The following is a 22,998-nucleotide window of genomic DNA, read 5'->3' on the forward strand; positions in this document are numbered from 1 at the left end:
TCACAGGGCACAATACAGGACAGCCAGCCTACAATGCATGTACTTGGACTGGGGAAGGAAACTGGAGTATCCAATGGAAACCCCTACAGCACAGGGAAAGCATGCAACACCTGCAAAAACTGACATTAATTTTTGTCAATTTTTTAGATATTTAGTAGGTTAATAGACGATATGTGAACGATGGTGAACGATACACATGGTGAGTATTCTCTTGGAAAGATTTAAATAACATGTTCATTACATACCAATCACTATCATTTAGGCTTTTATGTTTGGGCTTAAGTGATCATATTGTGTGCTTTGGTTCTAAAAATATATATTTCGGTCACATGCCTTATGTTTGATCCCTAATCATGTTGCTTTTCCAAATAAAGTATTTGCATGTGTATATACTTCCATATATACTACCCTTAAAAAAACAACACTCAGTAACCATGTTGTAGACCTGCTATGACCAGCAGTACAGTCTACACCTACTTAAAATACAACAAACACAATAATGCTGAAAACTAACAAGGCTACTAATGATGATAAACAGTTACTATTCTAGTTCAGTTGCATGTGTTGAATGCCTGAAAAACAATAGCTCTACATGCAAATTCTAACATAGCAGCCATGATCAAATAACAGCAAAGCCAGTCAGGATACTCACTAATTTGTTGTCCATTCAACAGGCTTTCCTTTCACCAAATAGTGGCATTTCATATACAGTATGTTAAAATAAGACATATCAATATATTCTAAATCACATCTTTAAGCATTAAAAAGTCCAATCTGTTAGACTTTGCTGTGCAAGTTATGATAGTTTACTACACAGGGACACGGTATGAGATGAGTGTGTTAGAGTTAAAGCATAAAGTATATCGAAAAATATGGAAAGAATAAGGTAAAAGGGTTAAATTACCCGATTTCAATGTTGCTTAATGCCATTTTTTTGACTCCCTGGAGTCAGTAATCAGGCCCAAAGTGCAATTAGAGTCCAGATACACCATGACAGTTCTTCCCCAGTGCACATTTCTAGCAATAGATTTTTCCCCATGAAACATTTTTGTGAGAAATCTCATTGGTTGCCAAAGCTGGACAGTTGTTACGTTGTGTTGGATCTATTGGCAATCCTGGTAGCACTGGGAGAATTTACACCAGATAGGATGGCAGTACATTACATGTGTACCATATATACACACACACATTCAGAAGTAATGGCAATTTAGCAAAAACAAATCCGCATGTTTTTGGACAGTTTAGGGAAACCACAGACAACCTAGGAGCGGTGAGGTCGCTCAAATAATTATGCAGAATTGATTAAATTCAATTCAAATTTATTTGTATAGCACTTCTTACAGTTGACATTGTCTCAAAGCAGCTTTACAGAACATAAAGACAGAACAAAAGGTTGTTATAAAGAATAATATAAAGATGAATATAATACAAAATTCAAGATTAGTATTAGATATATTTAAATGCGTTTGTATTTATCCCCAATAAACAAGTCTGAGGTGACTCGGGTGAATGTGGTGAGGAAAAACTCCCTTGAATGGTAAAGGAAGAAACCTTGAGAGGAACCAGACTCAAAGGGAAACCTAATCCCCTTATGGGTGACACTGGAGGATGTGATTATAAATACAGTCTTACAAACGTTGTATTGATGAGGAGGTTCTTGTCCTCAAGACCACATGGAGTTGGTATCTCCTCTTAGTATAGCAGAGTCTAACTGGAGCTGGTAAATTTCTAGATGCCTCAGAATCCTCACAGAGTCAGCCTTATCTCAGTGGAGGTCCAAAATCTTCATGACACGGAAGACAATCGGAGCTGGTACAATTTCTGGACGGCTCGGTATGGGTAGAAATAGAGAAGCAGTGGAGAGGAATCAACGTAGCTGCTGTTCATAATATTATCAAGCAATAGATGATAATGTGCATTTGGTCAGATGTATAAGAGCACTAACTTATGGGAAGTATTATGTGTACGCCTGACTAAAGAGATGAGTTTTTAATCTACATTTAAACTGGGAAAGTGTGTTTGAGCCCCGAACACTAACAGGAAGACTATTCCAAAGTTGATTATTGACCAAATCTATAATAGGCATTTTAACAAGAGGCAAAAGACAATGCCGTAGCCAGGCAGCAGCTGCCTCTCCCAACTGTTGGCTCAATCCGTTATTAGAAAGGTTGCTGCAGAACAGGAAAACATCAACAGGTCACGCTCTTTAAAGGCTTTCTTTTTTGTTTTTTTTGTTTTTTTAATATAAAAGGACAGGCCTAAACATGTGTGAAATATCATTGAGAGAAATAACACCTGTAATTGTGCATATCACAAGTTCATAGAAAACGGTTTCATTGCCTGGGGTAACTAGAGTGCTTTTTCCCCCTTCACATTAGAAGTGTGCTAGAGGTGTTTACACTGTAGGACCATGTGACATGGTGCACTGTCTGAGCTGTCAACGGGTGGAAAATCTGCTTGAGCCAAAAGGGCAGCCTCAAGTGCCGTGAAACTAGTCACAAAACAACATCTGGCACGTCTGATGCCATATTATGAGAAAATCCGGAGCACTAAATCCAGCAAAAACCACTCGGACTCAGTTATTTTTATGAGTAAAAAACTTCTCCATGATTTCACCTCAAAGGTTTTAAACTGTCGGACATTCAAAAGCATCTGTTGTTTTTACCTACTAAGAGCACACAGTCATCTGAGTACACAGGATTGAGTACACATTTCATGGTAATGTACACCAAAGCCAACCGTCACAATTATAAGTGTCTTTGACAGATGCAGACATGGAGGCTAAACAAGATTGTCAAAGCAGCTGCAATAGTGGCATTATTTTTTAACCACACATGTCCACCGACTATTCACAGTATGTTTATACTTACATCTTTCTTCTTAGTTTCTGGACCTCTCATCATAAAGCAGGGGACACCCCAGATAGGGCGGAAACCTACTGCAATGCACATCTCTTTCGCACACATACAATTTAAATAAGCCAGAGACAATGGCTTATGCAAACTGCACGCACACACACATGGAACCAAACCCCAACCCTGGAGGTGAGGCAAAAGTTTTATCCCCCATTATTTAGCACATTACTACCACTTTAATGTTGACATTTTATTTTTTGATGAACGAAATGTGCTATATAAATATTTTGTCTTTCTCTATAAAAGATATCTTTAAAATTATTGATTTGTAATATAAATTCTAGTGAAATATTTTTAGGAAAATAGGTTGAGTCTAAACTGGTATTGCAGTATTCTAGTAAGTGTAAATGAGTTGTATTTTTATTAGAATTACGCGACCTCCATTACGTTAGCAAAAGCAAGAAATGCTAGTACACAGCTGAAATAATTTGAGACAAAACCATTTAAACTAAGACGGTTTAGAATTTGTATTAAAATCTTTCATAAGCGCTAGTATTTGTCTTGAATGTGTTTATAGTGACCTCTTGTGATCAAGATGTGATGCACAATCTACTATATACCAACCGAAGGACACTCCAAAACCAAATGTAACTGCGCAGATGAATATGCACTTAACCCCTAGCCCATTTTTTCCCTACAATGCTCGGCTAACACTGTTAATATGCTCAGTTCGTCCATCGTCAAGCTTTCAGTGGATGAACAATAGATGAACAAACCTGTTTTGGTTATGGTCTGCAGTTGCCTTAATATTCAGTGTTGATTAGATTGAGCAGCTAAAGGGTACAATTGGCATTAAAGCCATAACCACACCCTTTGCCGTGCTAAAGTTCCATCGACAAACCCTATATCACTTTACTAGGTATATCCACTGTTTTTTTACAAGCTGTAGCTCAGCTGCTGACATCAGCTTATACTATTTACTCCTGTAGACAGAAGAGGACTGTAATAGGAAAAGATGGGGGGGCGTCTTGAACAAAAAAATAAATAAAAACTTGCAGAAGACTCAATATTATGTCAACTCGTGTAGGACTAGCAGAAAGGCAGGTCAATTAGGTGAGTCATGCAAAGCAAGCCAGCCTCCAAATAAATATGAAAATCTTGAGCCTTATCCAGCTAAATTGCCAGATAAGACAAAACCTCAATCTTCTAGTAAATATTAAAGTTACTCCATAGTCTAGGACTTGCTAAAAAATTAATACTTAAACAAGTTAAAGGCACACATTTTGACTCCTTCCCCATTCCTTTTTAGTGACCTACAGCACTCACTAATCACCGAGAGCGCAAGTACATTTTAAACCAAACTTTATTGAACAGGTATTAACAAAAAGACACTGCACTGGCAAGTCTGGAAAGTCCAAGAGAGCCCACTAGGTCAAGCCCAGCATCCACCAGGACAGCCTGGAAAGGGAAGCGTCGCAAGTTATACTGGCTTCAAGAGAGATGGTCAGCGCCTCTGGAGATGGACTTTTCCCAGGATGACTCTCTAAGGGAATCCAAGATGATCAGGACCCTAGCTGCAGCACACATGTTGCAGTTTACTTGGACCTCTGCCTCATCTTTCTCCTTTTACGCTTCAGCCTGGTGGAAAAAATATTAAAAATAAAATCAGACTTCGTTCCATCATGCCAAATGCATATTCCGTGAATGAGAAAATGTAAAAGTACACACCTGCGCATACGCTTCTTTCTCCACTGATGGGAAAGCAAGAAGAAATGAAGCGTTTTTAAAGACAGCATACAGTGGGAATTATACAGGCATGATGGCATACACAAAGCAAACATACACAAGCCAATCAAATAAAACCGTTTAACAGGCCACAAGTAATCGTCATCTTAATACTGCAACTTAATCAAATGGGATTCTGCAAGACTTAATGAATTTCGTACAAGTGTACTGCATTGTGTTTACATGTTTATTCTCATTATTATTTGTACGGAAGGCGTACGAGGTAAATTCCCTTCACATGCAGAATCCTTCTAATTCGAACCACGCCGAGGACAAGCTAATGCTAACTAGCTCACGAGACCAGAGGAGTGCTTAAGTAATCATAAGAATAAAATATTGTAATATTCTTTTAAATACGAGGCGTGCTAAGGCACCATTTTATGTAACTGCGTAATAAAAGGCTATTACAACGAATTTGAAATTGTAACACTTTCTATGCAGACGCCATTTTCTTTTCCACGCTAGTTTCCGTACACAATTCGGTTTCACCTCAAACCTGTAAACAATACGAGTTTGAGTTCTAACCACATACACATCCTAAAAATACTTAAAAACAGCAGCACTGAAACTGCTAGGACGTCTGTTAAATACCAGCACTGAAAATAGGTAGAATAACGGTCAACGTATTACGGTTAGCTTAGCATTGTTAGCGTACGTGCTAATTTACACTCAGCTAGTTTAATAACAAACAAAATCCTCACTTACCTTCGCTCTCATGTCGGAGACGTTTCTGTAAAGACAAAGAAAGGGAAAATGTTAATGGATGCGCTTTAGATCAGCGTGATTGCTTTGGATTCAAAAGCGAGCGCAGTCGCGTTGATAGAAGCGGAAGATTTTCACCTCACGAATCGAAGGGAACGACTTCAAGAGAACGCAGTGACGAAGCCAGAGGGCTTTTATAGGCACGACGCGTCATAATCTCGCGAGAGCAAAAGTGTCGTAAAACAAGCGATTGCTTTCTGTATCGCGAGAGCGCAAACAGAACGCTCGAGGCCTTGTTGTGAATTTTAGTGTGAATAATCTCAATATTATACCAAAGACACCAAATAACGTTTTTGACAAACGTTTGCGTTATTTGAGACGTCAAATCACAGTTATGTAAAACTTTCTCAAAACGTAGAAATCTCAGAGATATCTGATATCTCTGGTTTATATCAGATGGATATAAACCTCTACAATCTTAAGTATTTCAGTTATTTATTTATTCTACAGCTGAATGCAAATGTTTTAGCACCCCTGGCCAAATTACATATTTGATTGCAAATAGTAAAAAGAAGTAAACACAAGCACCGCAACCAACTTGTGCAAACAGTGAGAACTCCACCAGTCCTTTCAGACATATGACCTTGCTGTAACCTTGATCCTAGTTTGGATAAATTCCAATGTCAATCAGACAGACAGTCAGTCTGACAGTCAATCAGACAGACAGACAGACAGTCAGACATTCAGTCAATCAGACAGACAGACAGTCAGTCAGACAGTCAGTCAGACAGACAGACATTCAGTAAAACAGACATTCTTTCAGTCAGTCAGTCAGTCAGTCAGACATTCAGTCAGTCAGTCAGACAGACATTCAGTAAGACAGACATTCTTTCAGTCAGTCAGACATTCAGTCAGTCAGTCAGACAGACTGTCAGACAGACAGACAGACAGATAGATAGATAGATAGATAGATAGATAGATAGATAGATAGATAGATAGATAGATAGATAGATAGATAGATAGATAGATAGAGTCATTGCATAGTATAAGTACGTAACAAAATGCTGTTTAGCATCTATCAGAAGTGGAAATAGTAGAAAATCTGCAAAGCAACAAGTGCAGATAAATATGTATATGTAAGCATATGTAAGTATATGTAAGTGTATGTACTGCATACAGCTATATTCATAAATAACTGAAGTATCAGTGTATCGCTGGTTACTCAGAAACTTCCACATAAATCCTAAATACATTTAGTCTGAGATAGTGTATTAAGTCTAATATAAATGCATGGATGAGTAAACAACCCAAAAACATCATTATGATTATTAATCATTAAAAAAAAAAAAAGTATTCTATATTCAAAAGTTTGTACACCCTACTATCTGTTCTTGTTTACTGAATGTTAAATCAGGTCACCTGAATGCTTCCAAGTCTGAGATGTTCTTAAGATCTACATATATTTTCAATGTAAAGTATCAGCTTCAGTTTACTGACTAACCTCATCACATTTGCTTTCAGAATTTGATGAAATTTACTATCCATTCGTCTTCTCCTCCAGTCCATTGGTGCGCTCTTTCCTGATCCCCACCCCATCTTAACTGTAGCCAATGTCTTCTTTTCACTAAATACTGCTCCATTTTGTCTCCAAATACCTTGTGGCCAAATTTTGTAATTTTTTTTTTTTTTTTTTACCATTATCAGCCTACACCATTTGTCCTCATAATGCCTCTGGCTTATGTAGATATTGTTTGATGCAAATTGTACATAACCTTTTGTGAGGTCGCATATAAAGTGTCCTTCTGATGACTTTGTGTCCGTAATACTGTACAGAAGAATGATAGAAATCTTTCTGTAGCTGCTGCGTGTCATTTTGCTTTTGCCTTACTGGCCTACACCAAGCAGTGTGAAGGATCAAAGGATCCCTCACATCCCAACAATGGACTATTCTAATGGCTGCAGTCTGGAAAGCACCTCTGATATCACATGGCCAGGCCTGAGAGGATGAGGAGCTACATCACCCAGGCTATATTGCTCATAATGTTTGTATACTCATTTTGTTTTACACTTCAGACATACTACACTTCATTTCACTGCACCTTTACATTCTATGAATTCAATAAATAGTAATGCAATAAATTTATCTTAAATACTGGATAACATTCGAAGCGGGTGATCTTGCCTTGACTTTTGCGATTTCCCATAACTGCCATTTCTCAATAACTGGACTTTAGACCGATGAAAACTAGAGCTTTGATATCATTTTATAGACTTCCTCTGTTCGTTGGAGTCAGTTAGCTTCATTTCCAGATTCTTAATCAGGAACCCATATTTGGTAAAAGTTTAACCCAAAGACTTTATCATTAGATAGCAATTCTTGATCTGCCTAATGAGTTCATCAAGTGCTAAGACTTTTGGCTGATGGAATACTTCCATTCCTTTATGCAGCAATCTATTGAACATGCCAATTTTTGAGTTGATCACATGAAGGAACTGTGTGTAAAAGTATGCATAGAATTCCTTTTTTTCCATACAACTGTATTAGACTTAAAAAATTAAATTATAAACCTATATAAATTTTGATTAACATGATCATGGATTTATCATCCACTGTAATGAAATGTTAGTATATAGTTTAAAAAAAATGTGGATATAATAAAAAGTAAACCTAAGAAGTTATCAACAAGCTGTTTTACAAACAAATCATTTTTTCACATTTTGCCCCCAGCTACTGTTCTAGTACACATTAAACAAAATTATTCGAGTTGTAACATGTACAATAGCAACAATATGGAAAAGATAAAGCCTGAACTTCCTGAGCTATTTTAAATTCATGCAGGCAGATTAAAAAGCACAGGGCAGTTAGAAATCAGTCTATGATTACTAGTTAGCCAAGGTCATTTATTCTTTTGGAAGTTATAAAGGAAATGACAGGATTCTTTACTCTTAGGGCCAGACACAGGTCAGCTGTAAGAATTACACAACAGCTTTCTAGATTTCTACATCTGGGAGGGAAGAAAAATACAAAATAATGTCAGTTATGTTATAGTGCTAACACCAAACTCCAGTTCCTAACACTTCCATCATTACTGAGGCAGAGATCATTTCCAAGTTTGAGCAGCTATGTCAGAAGTCTACAAAGAATCTACAACAAGGACTTCAATCGAGCAGTCACTCAATGCTTTAAAGTGGGAGTCTCAAGTTTGGAAGAATAACGGGCACAATGGAGTAACGATACTTCGCTGGTGCCGCCACTTTGCTTTTATTTTCTGAGATTGGTTTTACAATGACAGTTTAATAATAAAAATATTATTATTATTATAATCATAAGAGGGGCAACCCCACTCAACATGCACCCCTGTATATAAAGGCAGTCAGATGGTATGTAGCACTTTCCCATCTGTAACCTCCTGTAGACTAGCCAGTGTTGTTAAAGTCACCAGACTACACAAGCTGTGAGAACTCAAAATCGATGTGTGGACTTCATAGCTGTCATACAGAGGTACAGGCTGATAGAAGGCTAGGCAGGAGGCATCTCAGTAGGGATGTTGGGACTCTTCTATTCTCCATTGGTCAGTATTATTGGCAGTAGGAAGCAGAGGAGGTGTTTTTCTACTTGGCATTCTCAGTCTCCACCTCCATGGGTTGTCCTGTGGCGGTCTCTGCTGTCTTAGATGCCTGAGATAAAACAAGGTTATGACAAAAAATTAAATATGATTTAACTTAATGATACACAACAATCCGAATCAGAACTTTATGATAATGAACATGTTTCAAATAACAATCTGATCATTCTACAGCTTCAAAAGTTTCTAAAATTGTCAGACAACTGGGGAACTCATGCATATTTCTAAACAGTTAAAAGAACCAACCTTCTTTTTCTTCTTCTTCTGGGCCTTCCGGCTGACTGAGCTTTGCAACAAAGCCTGCAGAAAGGGGGGGAGAAAAAAAAAAGGCCAATCAACCAAGAACATGGGGCTAAATGAGATAATGGTGTTACATGTTACAAGAGAATGGGACATAAGCCAAGTTTTTAGCTTCACCCCAGCTTACCTTGAGCTCAGGATCCTGCACTTCATGCTCGGACTTGTAGAGCTCCGGCTCAAAGGGGCTGCTGGTGATTCTCAGGGGTCCGTTTGCCATCAGCATCACTGTGAATTTAAACTGCGCCACATATTCACCTGGAGAGAGACAAATGTGAGAAAATTTTAATGTCAGTTTGCTTTATTTAGAGACCTTTGCACTGAGGGTCACTTACAGGATGTTTCCATAACCCATGTGCACCTTGTTGGTCCTCCTGTGAATGATGGTACAAACCTAATCAGTGTATCTCACCTTCCTTCTCATGCAGGACGGTGAAAGGCTGCAGCAGCTCGTGTTTGGCACACTCCACAACGCCCAGCCGAGCCTTGCTCTCATCCTCGAACGCCCTGAAAAGGACAGCAGAAACGAGTGAGTGTTCTCTCCTTGAATCAACCACAAAAGATGTGAGTAATAATTTATGAGTCCTGTGTAAGACAGTATGGATAAACTGTATATTCTGTACCATACATAGCATTTCTCTTTAGAGAGGAGAACACAAATAATTACAAATAAAGCAACTGCCTGCTTAAACTGGGACTGAAACAATCATGCATGAAAATTCGAACCTGTAAGGACTAGTTTGTGTTAGTATGCCCCCGATGACACACAAATTCAGTGCATCTTTTCAAATGTGCCATTTTGAATAGAAGCTCACAAAAAACTCTGAATAGCTGAAATGCAGTCAGTCATTCTTTATTTCTACAGCAAAACGGTTTGTTAAACACAGCACTTAGACACTTGGACACCAAGTAACAGAGGAAATAAAGATTCAAAAGCTTCAAAGGAAAATGTACCTGAGAGTGAAAGGCATGGTGTCATAGCGCTTCTCCACCTCACTAAAAAAAGCCCTCGAGGTCTTCATCTTCAACCCGTACTGCTTGCTTGGGTCTCGCTTGTAAACGGTGGTCCTCTGTCCCGAGTCTTTAGCCTAGATTAAGAGGAAGGAGAGCACTTAAACCTTAAGAGCATACGCAGCAGAAAAGGTTACAGAGATGCTAGTGTCTCAGATGAACTGGCCCTCACCTTGCCCTCTCCTGTGCTGATCAGCACATCCACAGCATACACTTCATGAACCTCAAATTCAGCTTTCTCATGATCCTTCCTGCACAGGGGGTAAAGATTTGAAGTAAAAACGTGTTATCCAGAGTTTTTAAATCATGTATTCAACCATCCACAAAACATTTTTTTTCCTCAGGATTCAAGAAGAAACATTCCCAGAATGTAAACATCTTCACCTCTGTTGGTCTGAAGGGTTCTGAATGATGGTCTTCTCTCCATCAATGATGTGCTGCTTCAGCTGATGGGACAGCATTCCTACAGACAAGATGGACTGATTCTAATAATGATAAATGAAAGTTTCACCCTTGCCTAGAGACAGGCATGTTTAATAAAAATGATACCATAACATAATACCCAAGACAGATATAATACAGTACAGATTCATTCTTCTTATCTAATAATGCACGTTCAGCTCATCAGTCTGTATCTTACCCTCTATGGCTGTGCATTTGAAGGACTCCGCAATCTTATTCCAGGCTTCAGTGACCTGAGTGTTCTGAAACAACCAGACAAGAAATAAACTGAATTTGACTGAGAATGTGAGCAATAATGCAACAAAATATCGGACTAGGGGGGAGTATAAACAAAAAGAAAGGAGGAAAAAATAATAAAACTAGGTTTGTGTGAAACCAAGTAATTACATAGAACAAATCCAAGGTCAACGATAGTTGTTACTGTAAACAAGGTCCAGCTATTGAACAAGTCACAGACTGATCATTAATGGCAATACTGCAAGTAGACTGAGCTCTAATGCAAAGGCAGGACACAAAAGGACACTCATTGACAATGGAGACAAAATACAAAGACTAATGCAAATGCGGGACATGAACCAAGCCCGAATTCTAAGACTGGATACAGATTAAGTACCTAACCCAAGATCGGGCACAAACATGGCCATGATTAACATAGCATAGCTGTCCTGATAACTGTCCACCAGACTGTCCTATGATCCGTGGCGCCAGTCCACTCACCTGGTTTCCAGGTTTAACAAGCCGCAGAGCTGCTTCGGCACAAAGGTAGGCGGCTTTGATCACATCTGCCTTCCGACCAGTCACTGTCGCTTCCTGTGAGAACGACACAAATCGGTCAGAACAAAACAGCCACTTGAGTTTAAAGAAATGCATGCAAACAGCTAGCAGGAGGCAAGAATAATGTGAAAAACCTTGGACGCTCCAACCACAAGGCTGTGAGCTATGTTGGAGATGAAGCCGTCCACATGAACTCCGAGATCACTGCAAACACAAGACAGGAGACACACACCCTTTAGGGCAGGCAAATATAGCATAGGCAGGCTCATATGTTTTCAGTTATCCAGGTTATTTAAAACATCTTGCACTTGCAGAATCTTATATAATATCTGCAGAATTTCATAACTTAACTAGTGTTTTAAGTCCAGTCACCTAGATTCAATGCTAATAAACAGGTTTGTTAAAATAAAAATAAAACATTTACATTTTAACCAGGTCACCATCCTGCAGTGTGTAGTCAGGGTCACTCTTCAGGGGAGAGAAGTGGCACACGCAGTTGTTGACGGACACACAGGTGGGGAAAGCGATACCTGTTTGACACGCAACAATATCGGATTTAAAATCTTTCTATAAAGCGATGTAAAACTTGTGAACGAGCATACTGAGCAGGTCCGGGATGCGACCACTGTTACCTTTCTTGATCTCCTTCTCCTTTTTAAACACCTTGTTTGTTTCAGCAGTGATGAAAGCATCTCCTTTCTCACACAAGCTGAGCACAGAAATGCCGGGTTTGGCCGCCTCGATGAGAGCTCGCATAGCCACTGGTGGAGAGATCACACACAGACACACAATAATTATGGAAGGCTATGGCATTTTTACGCACAAGCTAATCTTTTTTTAAAGACTCAGTGAGTCCAAGTGATAAGATATTCAAACAAAAGAAAGTGATAAATGCTCATGTCTGGAGGATGATAATGAAAGTATTACAGTTGTGCAAGTCATCAGCAGGCGTTCTACATGCTGGTTGCCATAGTAATAACATTTATCAGTGGGTGGCACAACTAGAATTCTCTCTCAATGAGAGAGTCGCTGTACGTGTGAACAAAGCATCAGTCCAGAGGGATGTGGTAGCCTAGTGGTTAAGGTGCTGGGCAACCAATCTGAAGGTTGTGAGTTTGAATCCCATGTTCAACAGGCTGTCACTGCTGGGCCCCAGAGCAAGGCCTTTAACCCTTAATTTTTCAGTTATATAAAAAAAACAGATAAAAATGTAAGTCGCTCTGGATAAGGGCGTCTCCTAACTGCTGTAAATGTAAATGCAACAAAAATCATGGGCTGGTTTTCCAACAAAGACCAAACAGGGTAAACATAATACTTACATTTCTGATGTCTGCTCTTTCTGTGTAATCTCTAATTTGGTTGAACAATGTGTGTTTATTATATCTTTCATTTCTCATGCAAATGATTTAGCCGCTTGAATCTATAGTCTGGCATAGAAAGAAATCAGCCCCAGCTTTGGCTCCATCACAAACTTCCTCCAACAGGTGGTGCTGTTTCACTTGGTTTCATAAATATCCAAAAATATCCAAAAAATTATTATTTACCAATTGTAAATAGCTTCAGGAGCCAAAAATTAAACCTTATCCTCATATATCCTCAGTTGTAATCTTTGTTATAAGAGGCTTAACCTAAACAGACCATGTCTAGAAGCGGAGTATGAATAATATACATAAAGAAGCAGCACGTGCTCGACATGGAAGTTGTCCATCTACTGCAGATGCTAATGCAGAAATCCTCTACGCAGGTACCGAAGTTTCTTATAATATCTACTAAAGTAAGTCAAGTAATTAATAATGACATTTCCACAGGCCTACGGAGAGCGGATCACGTTTATTTCATCCACTTTAACGCTAATTCACGACTTCAAGGCATCTCAAATAGCTCGATATAACAAACAGACGGTTTCATCCTTACACCATGTTGTGCACTTTAACAACAAAGTGTAGGGTGAATTTGTGATTCAGCTCACAGACAGAATCACACTGACGTCTCTAACGGCAGCAGGAGCAGTTACTCACACTGGGAGCGTGTTAGCAAACATTTTATAAGGAAAAAACGAGTTATAGTTTTTATTTTGAAGCACAAATACGTTAAATTGAGCGCCTGATACGATGAAGACGACATTATCTCACACCCTACGTAGGGATTACTGAATCATTTGGGATTCCGCCAGACACAGTGCGAGCGGCGGGAAGCTAAGTTACACCGGGACTTTTACTTTTTCGGCGTCAAGCTTCAGATTCAAGTGTTTAGCCGCACTTACTGTTCGCTATGTCAGCGCCCATTTTGTATTTGGTGACGACCAGGTCGTCGGCGATGGTCTGCTCTTGCTGGTCGTCGTCTCCTGACATTTTCTTTCAGTCGACAGATAATGTACGGCAAGGAACTTTTTCCCTTCAGTTGTAACCACGCTCGATTCTGTCTACATGTCCAAGATGGCCGATTGACGTTTTCAAAATAAAAGTCCTTCCGGTAGCCTTCGAGTAAAAGTAACCTACTCTAATGCAAAAAAATAAGCATCAACTTCACTTGGTTCAAAATAGAAATTTCTCTACACACGAAGATAAAAAAAAAAAAAAGATGTGTACTTTAATGCCAACAGTGTAAAACGTAAGGTAAAATAATCAGAAAAAGCTAAATGTTTGTAATCCTCCAGTTCAGTGTGTCTTGCTTGAGAACTAGCTTCTTGATATATAAGCACTATATGTATATATCTTACATCTCACGCGCGCACACACACACACACACATACATATATATATATATATATATATATATATATATATATATATATATATATATATATAGTTTGTACAGAAGGGCAGAAAACACACACACAATGTAATTGAGAGTCACAGTCACTCATTTCGGTCTTTTCTCCCGCTCTCCCGCCACACATCGTATTTCTCACGCAGAAAAACTTTTTGACTATTTATCATATATTTAATCAGCCGCAGCGCCCAAATTGTATCAGTCCGCACCGCTTAGTCGAGCCTGACACTTATCAGCCAATCAAAAAAGATGCTACACAATAGCCAATCAGAAAATAGCACTATCTGGGTAAGATTTAACGCAACATACAATGGAAAAAAAAAATTATTCGCGAGGGTATTTTCGATGGTCGGTTAAACGAAACAATCATGACCCTAAAAATGTCTGGGCTTGAGCCGAAGTGTTTTAAATATGAGCAACATTACAAATGATAAAGGAGTACAAAAAGGCAACAAACACAATAAACAACACCAGTCATAAGCTCTCTCTCTCTCTCTCTCTCTCTCTCTCTCTCTCTCTCTCTCTCTCTCTCTCTCTCTCTCTCCCTCCCTCCCATTAATAAATGGAAATTAAACAAATACTTTGTATTTGGTTAAATTGCGGTCAGTGATGCTTACCAAACAAAACTACTCTCCCATTATTGTTTTTTTTTGTTTGGTTGTTTTTTTTTTTTTTTGGGGGGGGGGGGGGGGTTGGAGATCACGCTTGCCTGTCTTCAAAACTTGAGAGCCCTGTACACACACACACACACACACACACACACACACACACACACAGAGAGAGAGAGAGAGAGAGAGAGAGAGAGAGAGAGAGAGAGAGAGAGAGAGAGAGAGAGAGAGAGAGAGCAAAAGTGTACACAAGTACAAGAGCAAAGACCAGTATAGACTATATCTGTGACAAGAGGAACCCTAGATACTGTACATATTGTAAATTATTATCAATTATTATCAGTTATCAAAATGTCTCAACTTTTCATGAAAGCAGAAAGTAACTCACATTGGTGGTGCAGCGACTCTGTATCATCCATCTTTTATAACTTTTTTCATACTCAAGTTGACCTTGTTTCTTGCCTTCTTCAGAATTTGGGCAGAACAAACGAGGTTGCATAATGAGAAACAGTAGTTAACATGTGTTTTGAGTGCTGTTGTGTATAGGGGAAAGTCTGAATAAAACAAATAACAAGAGCATGATGCATGAAGCATGATGTCAAAGTAGTATTATATTTATTTGAGTGTACAGGCCACACACACCTTAAGATCCACTTTTTTTTTTTTTGAAAGAAAGGAACAAATTTGTAAAAATGTAAACTTTACTCTTTACAAAACTAGCATAAAAGTTTATAAATGTGTTGAGAGCATTTGTGGAGAATAGACAAAAATATAAAATGAAAAAATATAAAACACTTCAAAACACCACACTTCATGCTTACATCACACACACACACACACACACACACACACACACACACACACACACACACACACACGTATTAGGTCTTCCCTAACTGGCCCTAACTGCAGTATTAGCTGACTAATATATCACACAGCTTGATAAACCCATAGAAACCTGGAGTCTTGTGATAAAACCTTGTGTTGACTTCATCCTCAGACATTGTGTACATTTCGTATATGTGCCTTGGTCAGTACTTGGGTGACTAATCTGATGGTGTGTATCGTGTCCCATGGACAGATGTAATGTAATCCTATTACATTTAATGTCATTTTAAACTTCCAGTCAACAGTAAATACCATCTATTAACAATTAGTGAAACTTAAGCGATAAGATCAAGATAAATACTCAAGAATCAGAAACTCCAGATCTGAAATATAAACATTTGTGACTTTATTTTATTGGGGAAAAAAAATCTAGTTCTAATGGGCCTAATAAGGCATTTGTAGAACACAAATATATATTTTTCATTTAAAAGCTGTCTAGACAAATGAAGACTTAAGGTGCAATTACAGTCCTACTGTAACTGCTTCACCAAACAGCTGTACTTGAAGATGATGTCCTACAAAAAATTTCAAATATTAAATTGCTAAGATTGCGCAAACTGTAATAAAAAGTAAAACAACAACAATAATAATTTACTCAAAAATTCTGATTGGCATTGGATAGATTTGGATAATCTAATACACATATAAATAAGATAATAAGGTAATAACCTGCATGCTTCAATTCAGAACATAATCATCCGTGTGGTCCATAAAAACATAAATCAAAACTGACCTTCTGGTCATATTATACAAAATATATCAGTACCAATCCGTTAAAAGACAAAACCTTAGACCCTTCAATAAAATGCAATAAAATGACTTCGGCCTTTCTCGATACATCTGACCTTTGACAATATCGCAGTGCGTGTGCGCGCACACACACACACACACACACACACACACACACACACACACGCACAAACAAACACAGGAAGAGAGATCAAGTAACATTTTGCATGATATATCTATATACTGGGTGCTTTTTTTTAACCATAGTCAAATCCAGATGGTTAGATCAAGGTCCAGCCTTGCAGCCTTGCTGTCTTTAATGCCTGAGTCAGGTTTCAAAAGAAACAAAACAAAAAAATACATTATGACTACACAATTGACTCTGTCTGCTAATGGAAAAAACAGCGACACATCCAGTGTCAGTTGTTGTGTATCACCAATAGGCCATTTTTCAAGAGCATAACTTTACTGGAAAAGAGGTTCACATGTTCATATGTAATTATTAGCAAGGAATTACACCTGGGAGGAAGTTAGTATATCCTATCTGTTTTGGCACTAAAAAAATCAAGTGCAAGAGGCAACATGCAATTCAGTCTTGATCACCTTGTGTTTTTTTTTTTCCACTGAGTAGATATTTTATTGACAGCTGCCAGGAAGTGAGGAGAAAGTTTTCACAGGTAAGAATTTTAAACATCTTTCATTTGAATTTCAGCTAATCACAACCGTAATGAATTCAAAGAGACGCATTTTTATAGTTTTACTCTCCAAATCAATGCTACAGTCAAGAGAATGTATGAAACAATATATACATTTCTGTGCACATGTCTAATTTTAATCTTAATGTGTGCTACAAATTTTTTCGAGATCAGGTCTGGTGAGCATACCAGCTGCCACAGTTCAGGATTCGACTTCACTGAGGTGATGGTTTATTATGTGCATACAGCATCTGGTTTGTGGAAAAGTCTGCTGTGCCAGTAGTCTGGGTTGTCAAAAGACGTGCTGCTGTTCTTTTCATCCACACCTGCACACGCGCCACCGAACGCTCTCATTTTAGCTCTGTGTGGCTCTTCTCCTGACACCATTCTCCCTTTGGCTGGAAAGTTCTGGTACTCAAGCCGAACGCCTGATGTACAAACCTTCCCACACACGTTCATGTCCTCGTATTCATCTGGCTGCTCGGTGATGGCTGCTTCCTCTGCCGTCTTTCGGCTCCTTCTATTGTTCCCCTTTGGAGCAGACAGCTCGTGAGTGTTCTGGTAGATGCCATCCTCTTTGGGTTCGTGTGAGCTGCCGTGGGCATTTTCTGACATTGTTTCATTTCTTATGTCCATGTATTCGTACTCAACCACAGCCTGCTGTGGCTGCTCCTCCGCCAGAGCTGTTGCATTGTCAGCATTGTCTTCAGGAGGCTCTTCATCAGATGCTCCCGTATTGTCTAGTGCAACTGCCAGGGGCTTGTCCTCACTTTCATCAGTAGTGCCAGGCGTTTGTGTTTGGACAGCCTCATGTGGCGAAAGATCGGTACTAGGAGACTGCCGGGAGACGGGAAGATTGGCCGAGCCGTTGCAGTTTCCGTCTTCCGGTGAGTGAAGGTTGTTTGCTACAGTGGGTTGTTTGCTCATCAGCTCATACTCTTGCGATGGATCTGGGATAGCGTGCGGTTGACTCTTGCTGTTTCTCAATGCACGGATGTTTCGAAGGCTGGCTCTGCTACTGGATCGAGATACCAGAACATCTTTAAAAAAAAAAAAAAAAAAGGACAAAGAAAATGTTAAAAACCTGAGCACACATTTGTCAAATATAAAAAGCACTACGGAAGCACAAGAATGTCACCTCTTCCTGAACTGTAGGAACTTCTTGGTAGAATATACCCATCTGGGCCCTCCTCATCCACCTCTATTCCTATAGAAAAAGGATCAGATGTGACAGACACACAATTGGACAGATACGCGCTGTCTCCTCGGCTGTGTCCCCTGCGTAGGCTTCCTGTCTGAGAGATGAGCTCGCACATTTCCATGTCCACCACAGTGCCCCTGCCTTCTGAGCTTTCAGATGTGGTTCTCGTTGAGCCTAGACGGTTCCTCTGGGAATACGGCTGAAATGCAGACAAAGTGCTGATCAATTATTCAATATCGCTCATTACATATTGTACACACACCGACTGATCACTTAACCATTGGGTTGTCTTTGAGTTGAGTGTGTCTTGGAGTACAATTTTAAGTCAAACTTTCCAATGGAATAAATATAAATGAAATAAATAAATACGCATGTACATTGATATTGAAACTGCTGGTCTCTATTTCTGAGATTTTTATATAATAGTTGTGATGATTTAAGATGATTTTACATGGCAGATGACTCAAGCTAAGTCAGAAATGTGTGTGATTGATACCTTAATATATGATATGATGCAAAATAAAACTGAATGCAAATATTTTGCACTTACAACACATCACGCACAGGGTGAGTCACAATTAGATCCCTAGTTCATTAGTCAGGGCACTTATCAGGGAGTCAAATATTTTAATATCTCTCTCTCTTCTCGCTTTGTATCACAAAATCCTTCCAGTACACTAGAATTTTCGCTCTCTAAAAAACCCCACAATGCACCACAAAAACCAGCAGGTATCGATCTGTGCTCACTATGTTCCCTTACTAGAAATTATGTCATATTTACTGAAGCCTTTCCCCTAAAAAATGGTGGATTAAGTCGCTTCTTATTGTTGTAGCTTTAAAAAGATTAATTAATTTGATGATCTATGTACAATTTGTTTGAGTCTAACAACTTTATATGATCCAACGGCTTGGAAAAATCCACTAGCTTGCCTACGATCCTGTTTGAAGTACCATGACAGAAACGTGTGATTATGCTAACAAACGTATATGTTTGGGGCTTTACAGTGACTCATGAGGAAATTAAAATGTTGCATGAAATTGAGTCATCAGTGTCCCAATGTGTACTGAGCCAGAGTCTTTAGCATTGTACTGATTAATGAGCAAGGGAGCTGAATGAGATGTCATATCCGAATAGAAGTGAAATTTATGAAGTGAACAGAACATGATGGACCACAAGAAAGCATAAGACAAGCCATTGTTATCGAAAGTGAAGCGTGTAATATGTAGTATCTAACCTGTCTGAGGTCATCTCCAGTACTTGAGGCCATGGGAAGATATCCCACAGGTACAGACTGTCCTGAAGCGCTCTACAGTGTAAGAGAAAGAGAATTCATTTCATTCTCAAATATCAAATATAGACTTGCTCTTATCTACTATAAAGCACACATGCAAACAAATCAGAGGAAATCTAAGTCCTTACCCTATAGGAGCCCATGCGCATGCGGGAATGACTCCTGGATGGAGACATGTGGAAAGGAGGAGTGGCGAAGCCATCATCGAGCACCTCGTCGTCTTCACTTTCAAGCGCTACCTCCACAAGATTAGGCTCTCGTAGATGACTCTCGTCCGCCGCAGCACTATTTTGATCTTTCTGCATTGAGTTAAAGAGACATGATGGAGTAAGCTGGATCTGTTCAGAAGGTTTAGATAAAAGGTTATTAAAGGTCACAAGTGTCGAACCTTGATAACAAGGTAGCGGGGTGGATCCCTTGCCATTCGGGTAAACTCAGTAGCCAGCTCTTTAAAGGTCGGCCTGATGTTCTCGTCTATCATCCAGCCTGAAAAAGTAAAAAGCAAGATTAGGAAGGCTTAAAAAACAAAAGGGATCTACATACTGTTTTAACTACAGCATGGTATGAGAGCCCTCACAGCGCAAGAAGGTGCGAAGCCAACATGCTAACCACTAAACCACCATGGCCTCCTGAGCTCAAAACATTTTGTGTCTAGAAGCATGATAAAGATGGATCAATGTTCTAAACAACAATCTCACAGCATGTGACTTACACTTAACCATGACCATATAGACATCGATGGTGCAGATCTGTGGTTGGGCCAAACGCTCGCCCTTCTCCAGCAGACCCGGGACATCGTTAGGATGCATGGACGTGTATGGCTCCGCCCCATGTGACATCATCTCCCACACTGTCACACCTTTGAGCAGAACACATTGAATTGTTATGTCTTTAACATGGGATAGAAGACACAAATGTAGCGCTTTATCAGCGTGTACATTTCTTCACAAAGCCTCACGTCTTACCATAACTCCAAACATCACTCTGGTGAGTATATCTTCCAAACAGGATACTCTCTAATGCCATCCATTTAATTGGAGTCTAAACACAATAAGGAGACTATTAGTGGAGATATAAGTAGAATAATAAGCAACTGATCTTCATTTTTATGGCTAGTTTTGCTTTAAAAGGTACAGGTGTTGGACAATGAAACTGAAACACTTGGTTTTAGACTACAATAATTTATTAGTATGGTGTAGGTCCTCTTTATGTGGCCAGTACACCGTCAATTCTTCTTGGGAATAACAGAGACAATATCCTGCACTATGGGATTCGGGGCCATTCTTCTTGCAGAACAGTGGCTGAGTCACTATGTGATGTCAGTGGAGGAAAACATCCCTGACAAGCAGCACTCCAAAACACACCAAAGTGGCTCAATACTATTGAGATATGGTAGTCAACTTTATTTTCAGGTTTGTCACCATTCTAGCCATGTGTATTTATAATCCTATGGGGGCAGTGGTGGCTCAAGTGGTTAAGGCTCCTGGTTGTTGATCAGAGGATTGGGGTTCAAGCACCAGTACAGCCAAACCGTCACTGTTGGGCCCTTGAGTGAGGCCCTTAACCCTCTTTGCTCCAGGGGTGCTGTATCATGACTGACCCTGTGCTCTGACCTCAACCTCCAAATAGTTTGGATATGCGAAGAAACTATTTCACTGTGCTGTAATGCATATGCTCCAAAATAAGGGCTTCTTTTCCTTCTAAAGCATGGCACCATCTACACTCTAAAAATTTTTAATCACTGGGTGCACATGGTCCGGTAGTCCTTGGCATACTATAAAAAATGTTTTACATTTGGTAGTTGATCTCTTTCTTAAAATTTCAGTGGTGTCATTCGTGTTTCCAATTAAAGGAACAGCCACAACTGATCGATTGGAACAGACTATGAAACACTGGCCACTGTATAGACCCGTCAAAAAAACAATAAATTACACGCGTTTGTATTTTATTTAAGAGTCATTCCCAACCCAACCAGAAACTCACTGTATAATTTACGCTACATTAACTACATTCACGATACCTTGTAGACATATTTCTTGTCATCAGGATAGAGCAGGTCTGCAATGCCAAAATCGGAAACCTGCACGATGTAGTCGCTTTTCAGCAGCACGTTACGAGCAGCAAGGTTCCTGTGGACCATGCGATGCTCCTCTAAATAGTACATTCCCTAAATCACAGACACGAATGAAAAACGTTTGAACATACTGTATGTACTCATAGATAAATAAAGCAATTCCACATGCTTAATTGTTCATTCTCATTCCAGTCCAGAGCTCCTGAGTCTCACCTTGGCTATCTGCACACACCAGTTGAGGAGACGCTGGGGGTCCAAGTTGTTTGCGTTTTGCCGCAGATGTTGCAGCAGGGAGCCTTGAGCACTGAGCTGGGTGACCAACTGCAGGCTTTGTCCGGGACAGATTCCGAGCAGACGCACGATGTACGGATGATCCAGACTGCCTATAGACAGCATGTGCTGTGTACACAGAGGCATTTATATAAGAGAGTATTAAAGTATTGCAACTCACAGGGAAGTGGTTCAAATCGTCTGAACACAGGAAACGAACGGTAATGGAGCTTATACAGACATTACTATATCAAATTAGAACTGTCCTCTAACAGCATATCTTGTCATGTTTTTATCCTAGATTAGAACAGCAAATTGTCAATGCTATGAGTATTTAATTTAGCAAAGAACAACAATTCATGCATTCATTACGTTTACAATTACGGGTCACAATTTAGTTCCTGTTGTTGCTTACATTTGAGCATATGAAGACAAAAAAATGAAACATGTAATGTTAAAATAAAACATCTCTGTCCTTTTCCGAGTTGGAAAATTTAAACCACAGACACCGGAGTCTCCTTCCAAAATCGCTAAATAAACAGTTCCTTTTTTTTTTTGTCTATACAAAACTTAACCAGATCGAATTATACAAGTTTTTCAAAGTAACTTCAACTTTAAAGTAAAAAAGTCATTGTTCATCAGATAAAACCCTGCAAGATCTGGTGTTATGGAAAATTAAGTCGACCAATCAGGTTCAGGAATTTCAGGTGTTAATTATTTTAGGACAATTTGTATATCAAAATGAGTATAAGGAAAAGTGTCTCACATCTGTAATCTCAGTGAAAGCGTGGTGTCCGCTACGGTCCTGGATGGTCTTTATAGCGACAGGAATCTTCACAGAGTCTCCTTCAGGTATCCAGAAACCCTGAGGACAAAGTAAATGACATAAATATACATTTTACTCCATGTAGACAATTTAGACAAAGAAAGAACAAAACCTAGAGTCTAAAACTGAAT

The 22,998-nt window shown here is 39.2% G+C and overlaps 2 protein-coding genes and 1 long non-coding RNA gene across 4 annotated transcripts in view; all 3 read right to left on the reverse strand.

Moving 5' to 3' along the window:
- Positions 1 to 4,200: 4,200 nt before the first annotated feature.
- On the reverse strand, positions 4,201 to 5,592 carry LOC113641701. The gene is made up of 4 exons (XR_003440390.2): positions 5,481 to 5,592; positions 5,346 to 5,370; positions 4,584 to 4,606; positions 4,201 to 4,493 (listed from the first exon to the last, which is right to left on the reverse strand). It is a non-coding gene; the product is annotated as an uncharacterized LOC113641701 (long non-coding RNA).
- A 2,988-nt stretch (positions 5,593 to 8,580) lies between these two features.
- Positions 8,581 to 13,975, reverse strand: pa2g4b (proliferation-associated 2G4, b). The gene is made up of 13 exons (XM_027145304.2): positions 13,776 to 13,975; positions 12,145 to 12,273; positions 11,937 to 12,042; positions 11,647 to 11,716; positions 11,456 to 11,548; positions 10,917 to 10,980; positions 10,661 to 10,739; positions 10,449 to 10,527; positions 10,220 to 10,353; positions 9,678 to 9,772; positions 9,396 to 9,523; positions 9,215 to 9,268; positions 8,581 to 9,020 (listed from the first exon to the last, which is right to left on the reverse strand). Exons 1-13 carry the CDS (start codon positions 13,861 to 13,863, stop codon positions 8,955 to 8,957), a joined length of 1,185 nt encoding a protein of 394 aa, XP_027001105.1. The 5' UTR covers positions 13,864 to 13,975; the 3' UTR covers positions 8,581 to 8,954.
- Positions 13,976 to 15,483: 1,508 nt separating this feature from the next.
- Positions 15,484 to 22,998, reverse strand: part of erbb3b (erb-b2 receptor tyrosine kinase 3b) — a 31,399-nt gene continuing 23,884 nt past the window's right edge. For both annotated transcript variants that reach the window (XM_047807368.1, XM_047807367.1), the window contains 10 exons: positions 22,808 to 22,906; positions 21,985 to 22,170; positions 21,718 to 21,864; positions 20,663 to 20,738; positions 20,410 to 20,556; positions 20,086 to 20,183; positions 19,826 to 19,996; positions 19,641 to 19,712; positions 18,343 to 18,604; positions 15,484 to 18,244 (listed from right to left, as the gene is read on the reverse strand). In XM_047807368.1, the coding sequence (XP_047663324.1) occupies positions 17,439 to 18,244; positions 18,343 to 18,604; positions 19,641 to 19,712; positions 19,826 to 19,996; positions 20,086 to 20,183; positions 20,410 to 20,556; positions 20,663 to 20,738; positions 21,718 to 21,864; positions 21,985 to 22,170; positions 22,808 to 22,906 (2,064 nt within the window). In that variant the 3' untranslated portion in view covers positions 15,484 to 17,438. The remainder of the gene's footprint in view (positions 18,245 to 18,342; positions 18,605 to 19,640; positions 19,713 to 19,825; positions 19,997 to 20,085; positions 20,184 to 20,409; positions 20,557 to 20,662; positions 20,739 to 21,717; positions 21,865 to 21,984; positions 22,171 to 22,807; positions 22,907 to 22,998) is intronic.

This window comes from Tachysurus fulvidraco, chromosome 23 (genome assembly GCF_022655615.1).
Source record: "Tachysurus fulvidraco isolate hzauxx_2018 chromosome 23, HZAU_PFXX_2.0, whole genome shotgun sequence".
NCBI lineage: Eukaryota > Metazoa > Chordata > Actinopteri > Siluriformes > Bagridae > Tachysurus > Tachysurus fulvidraco.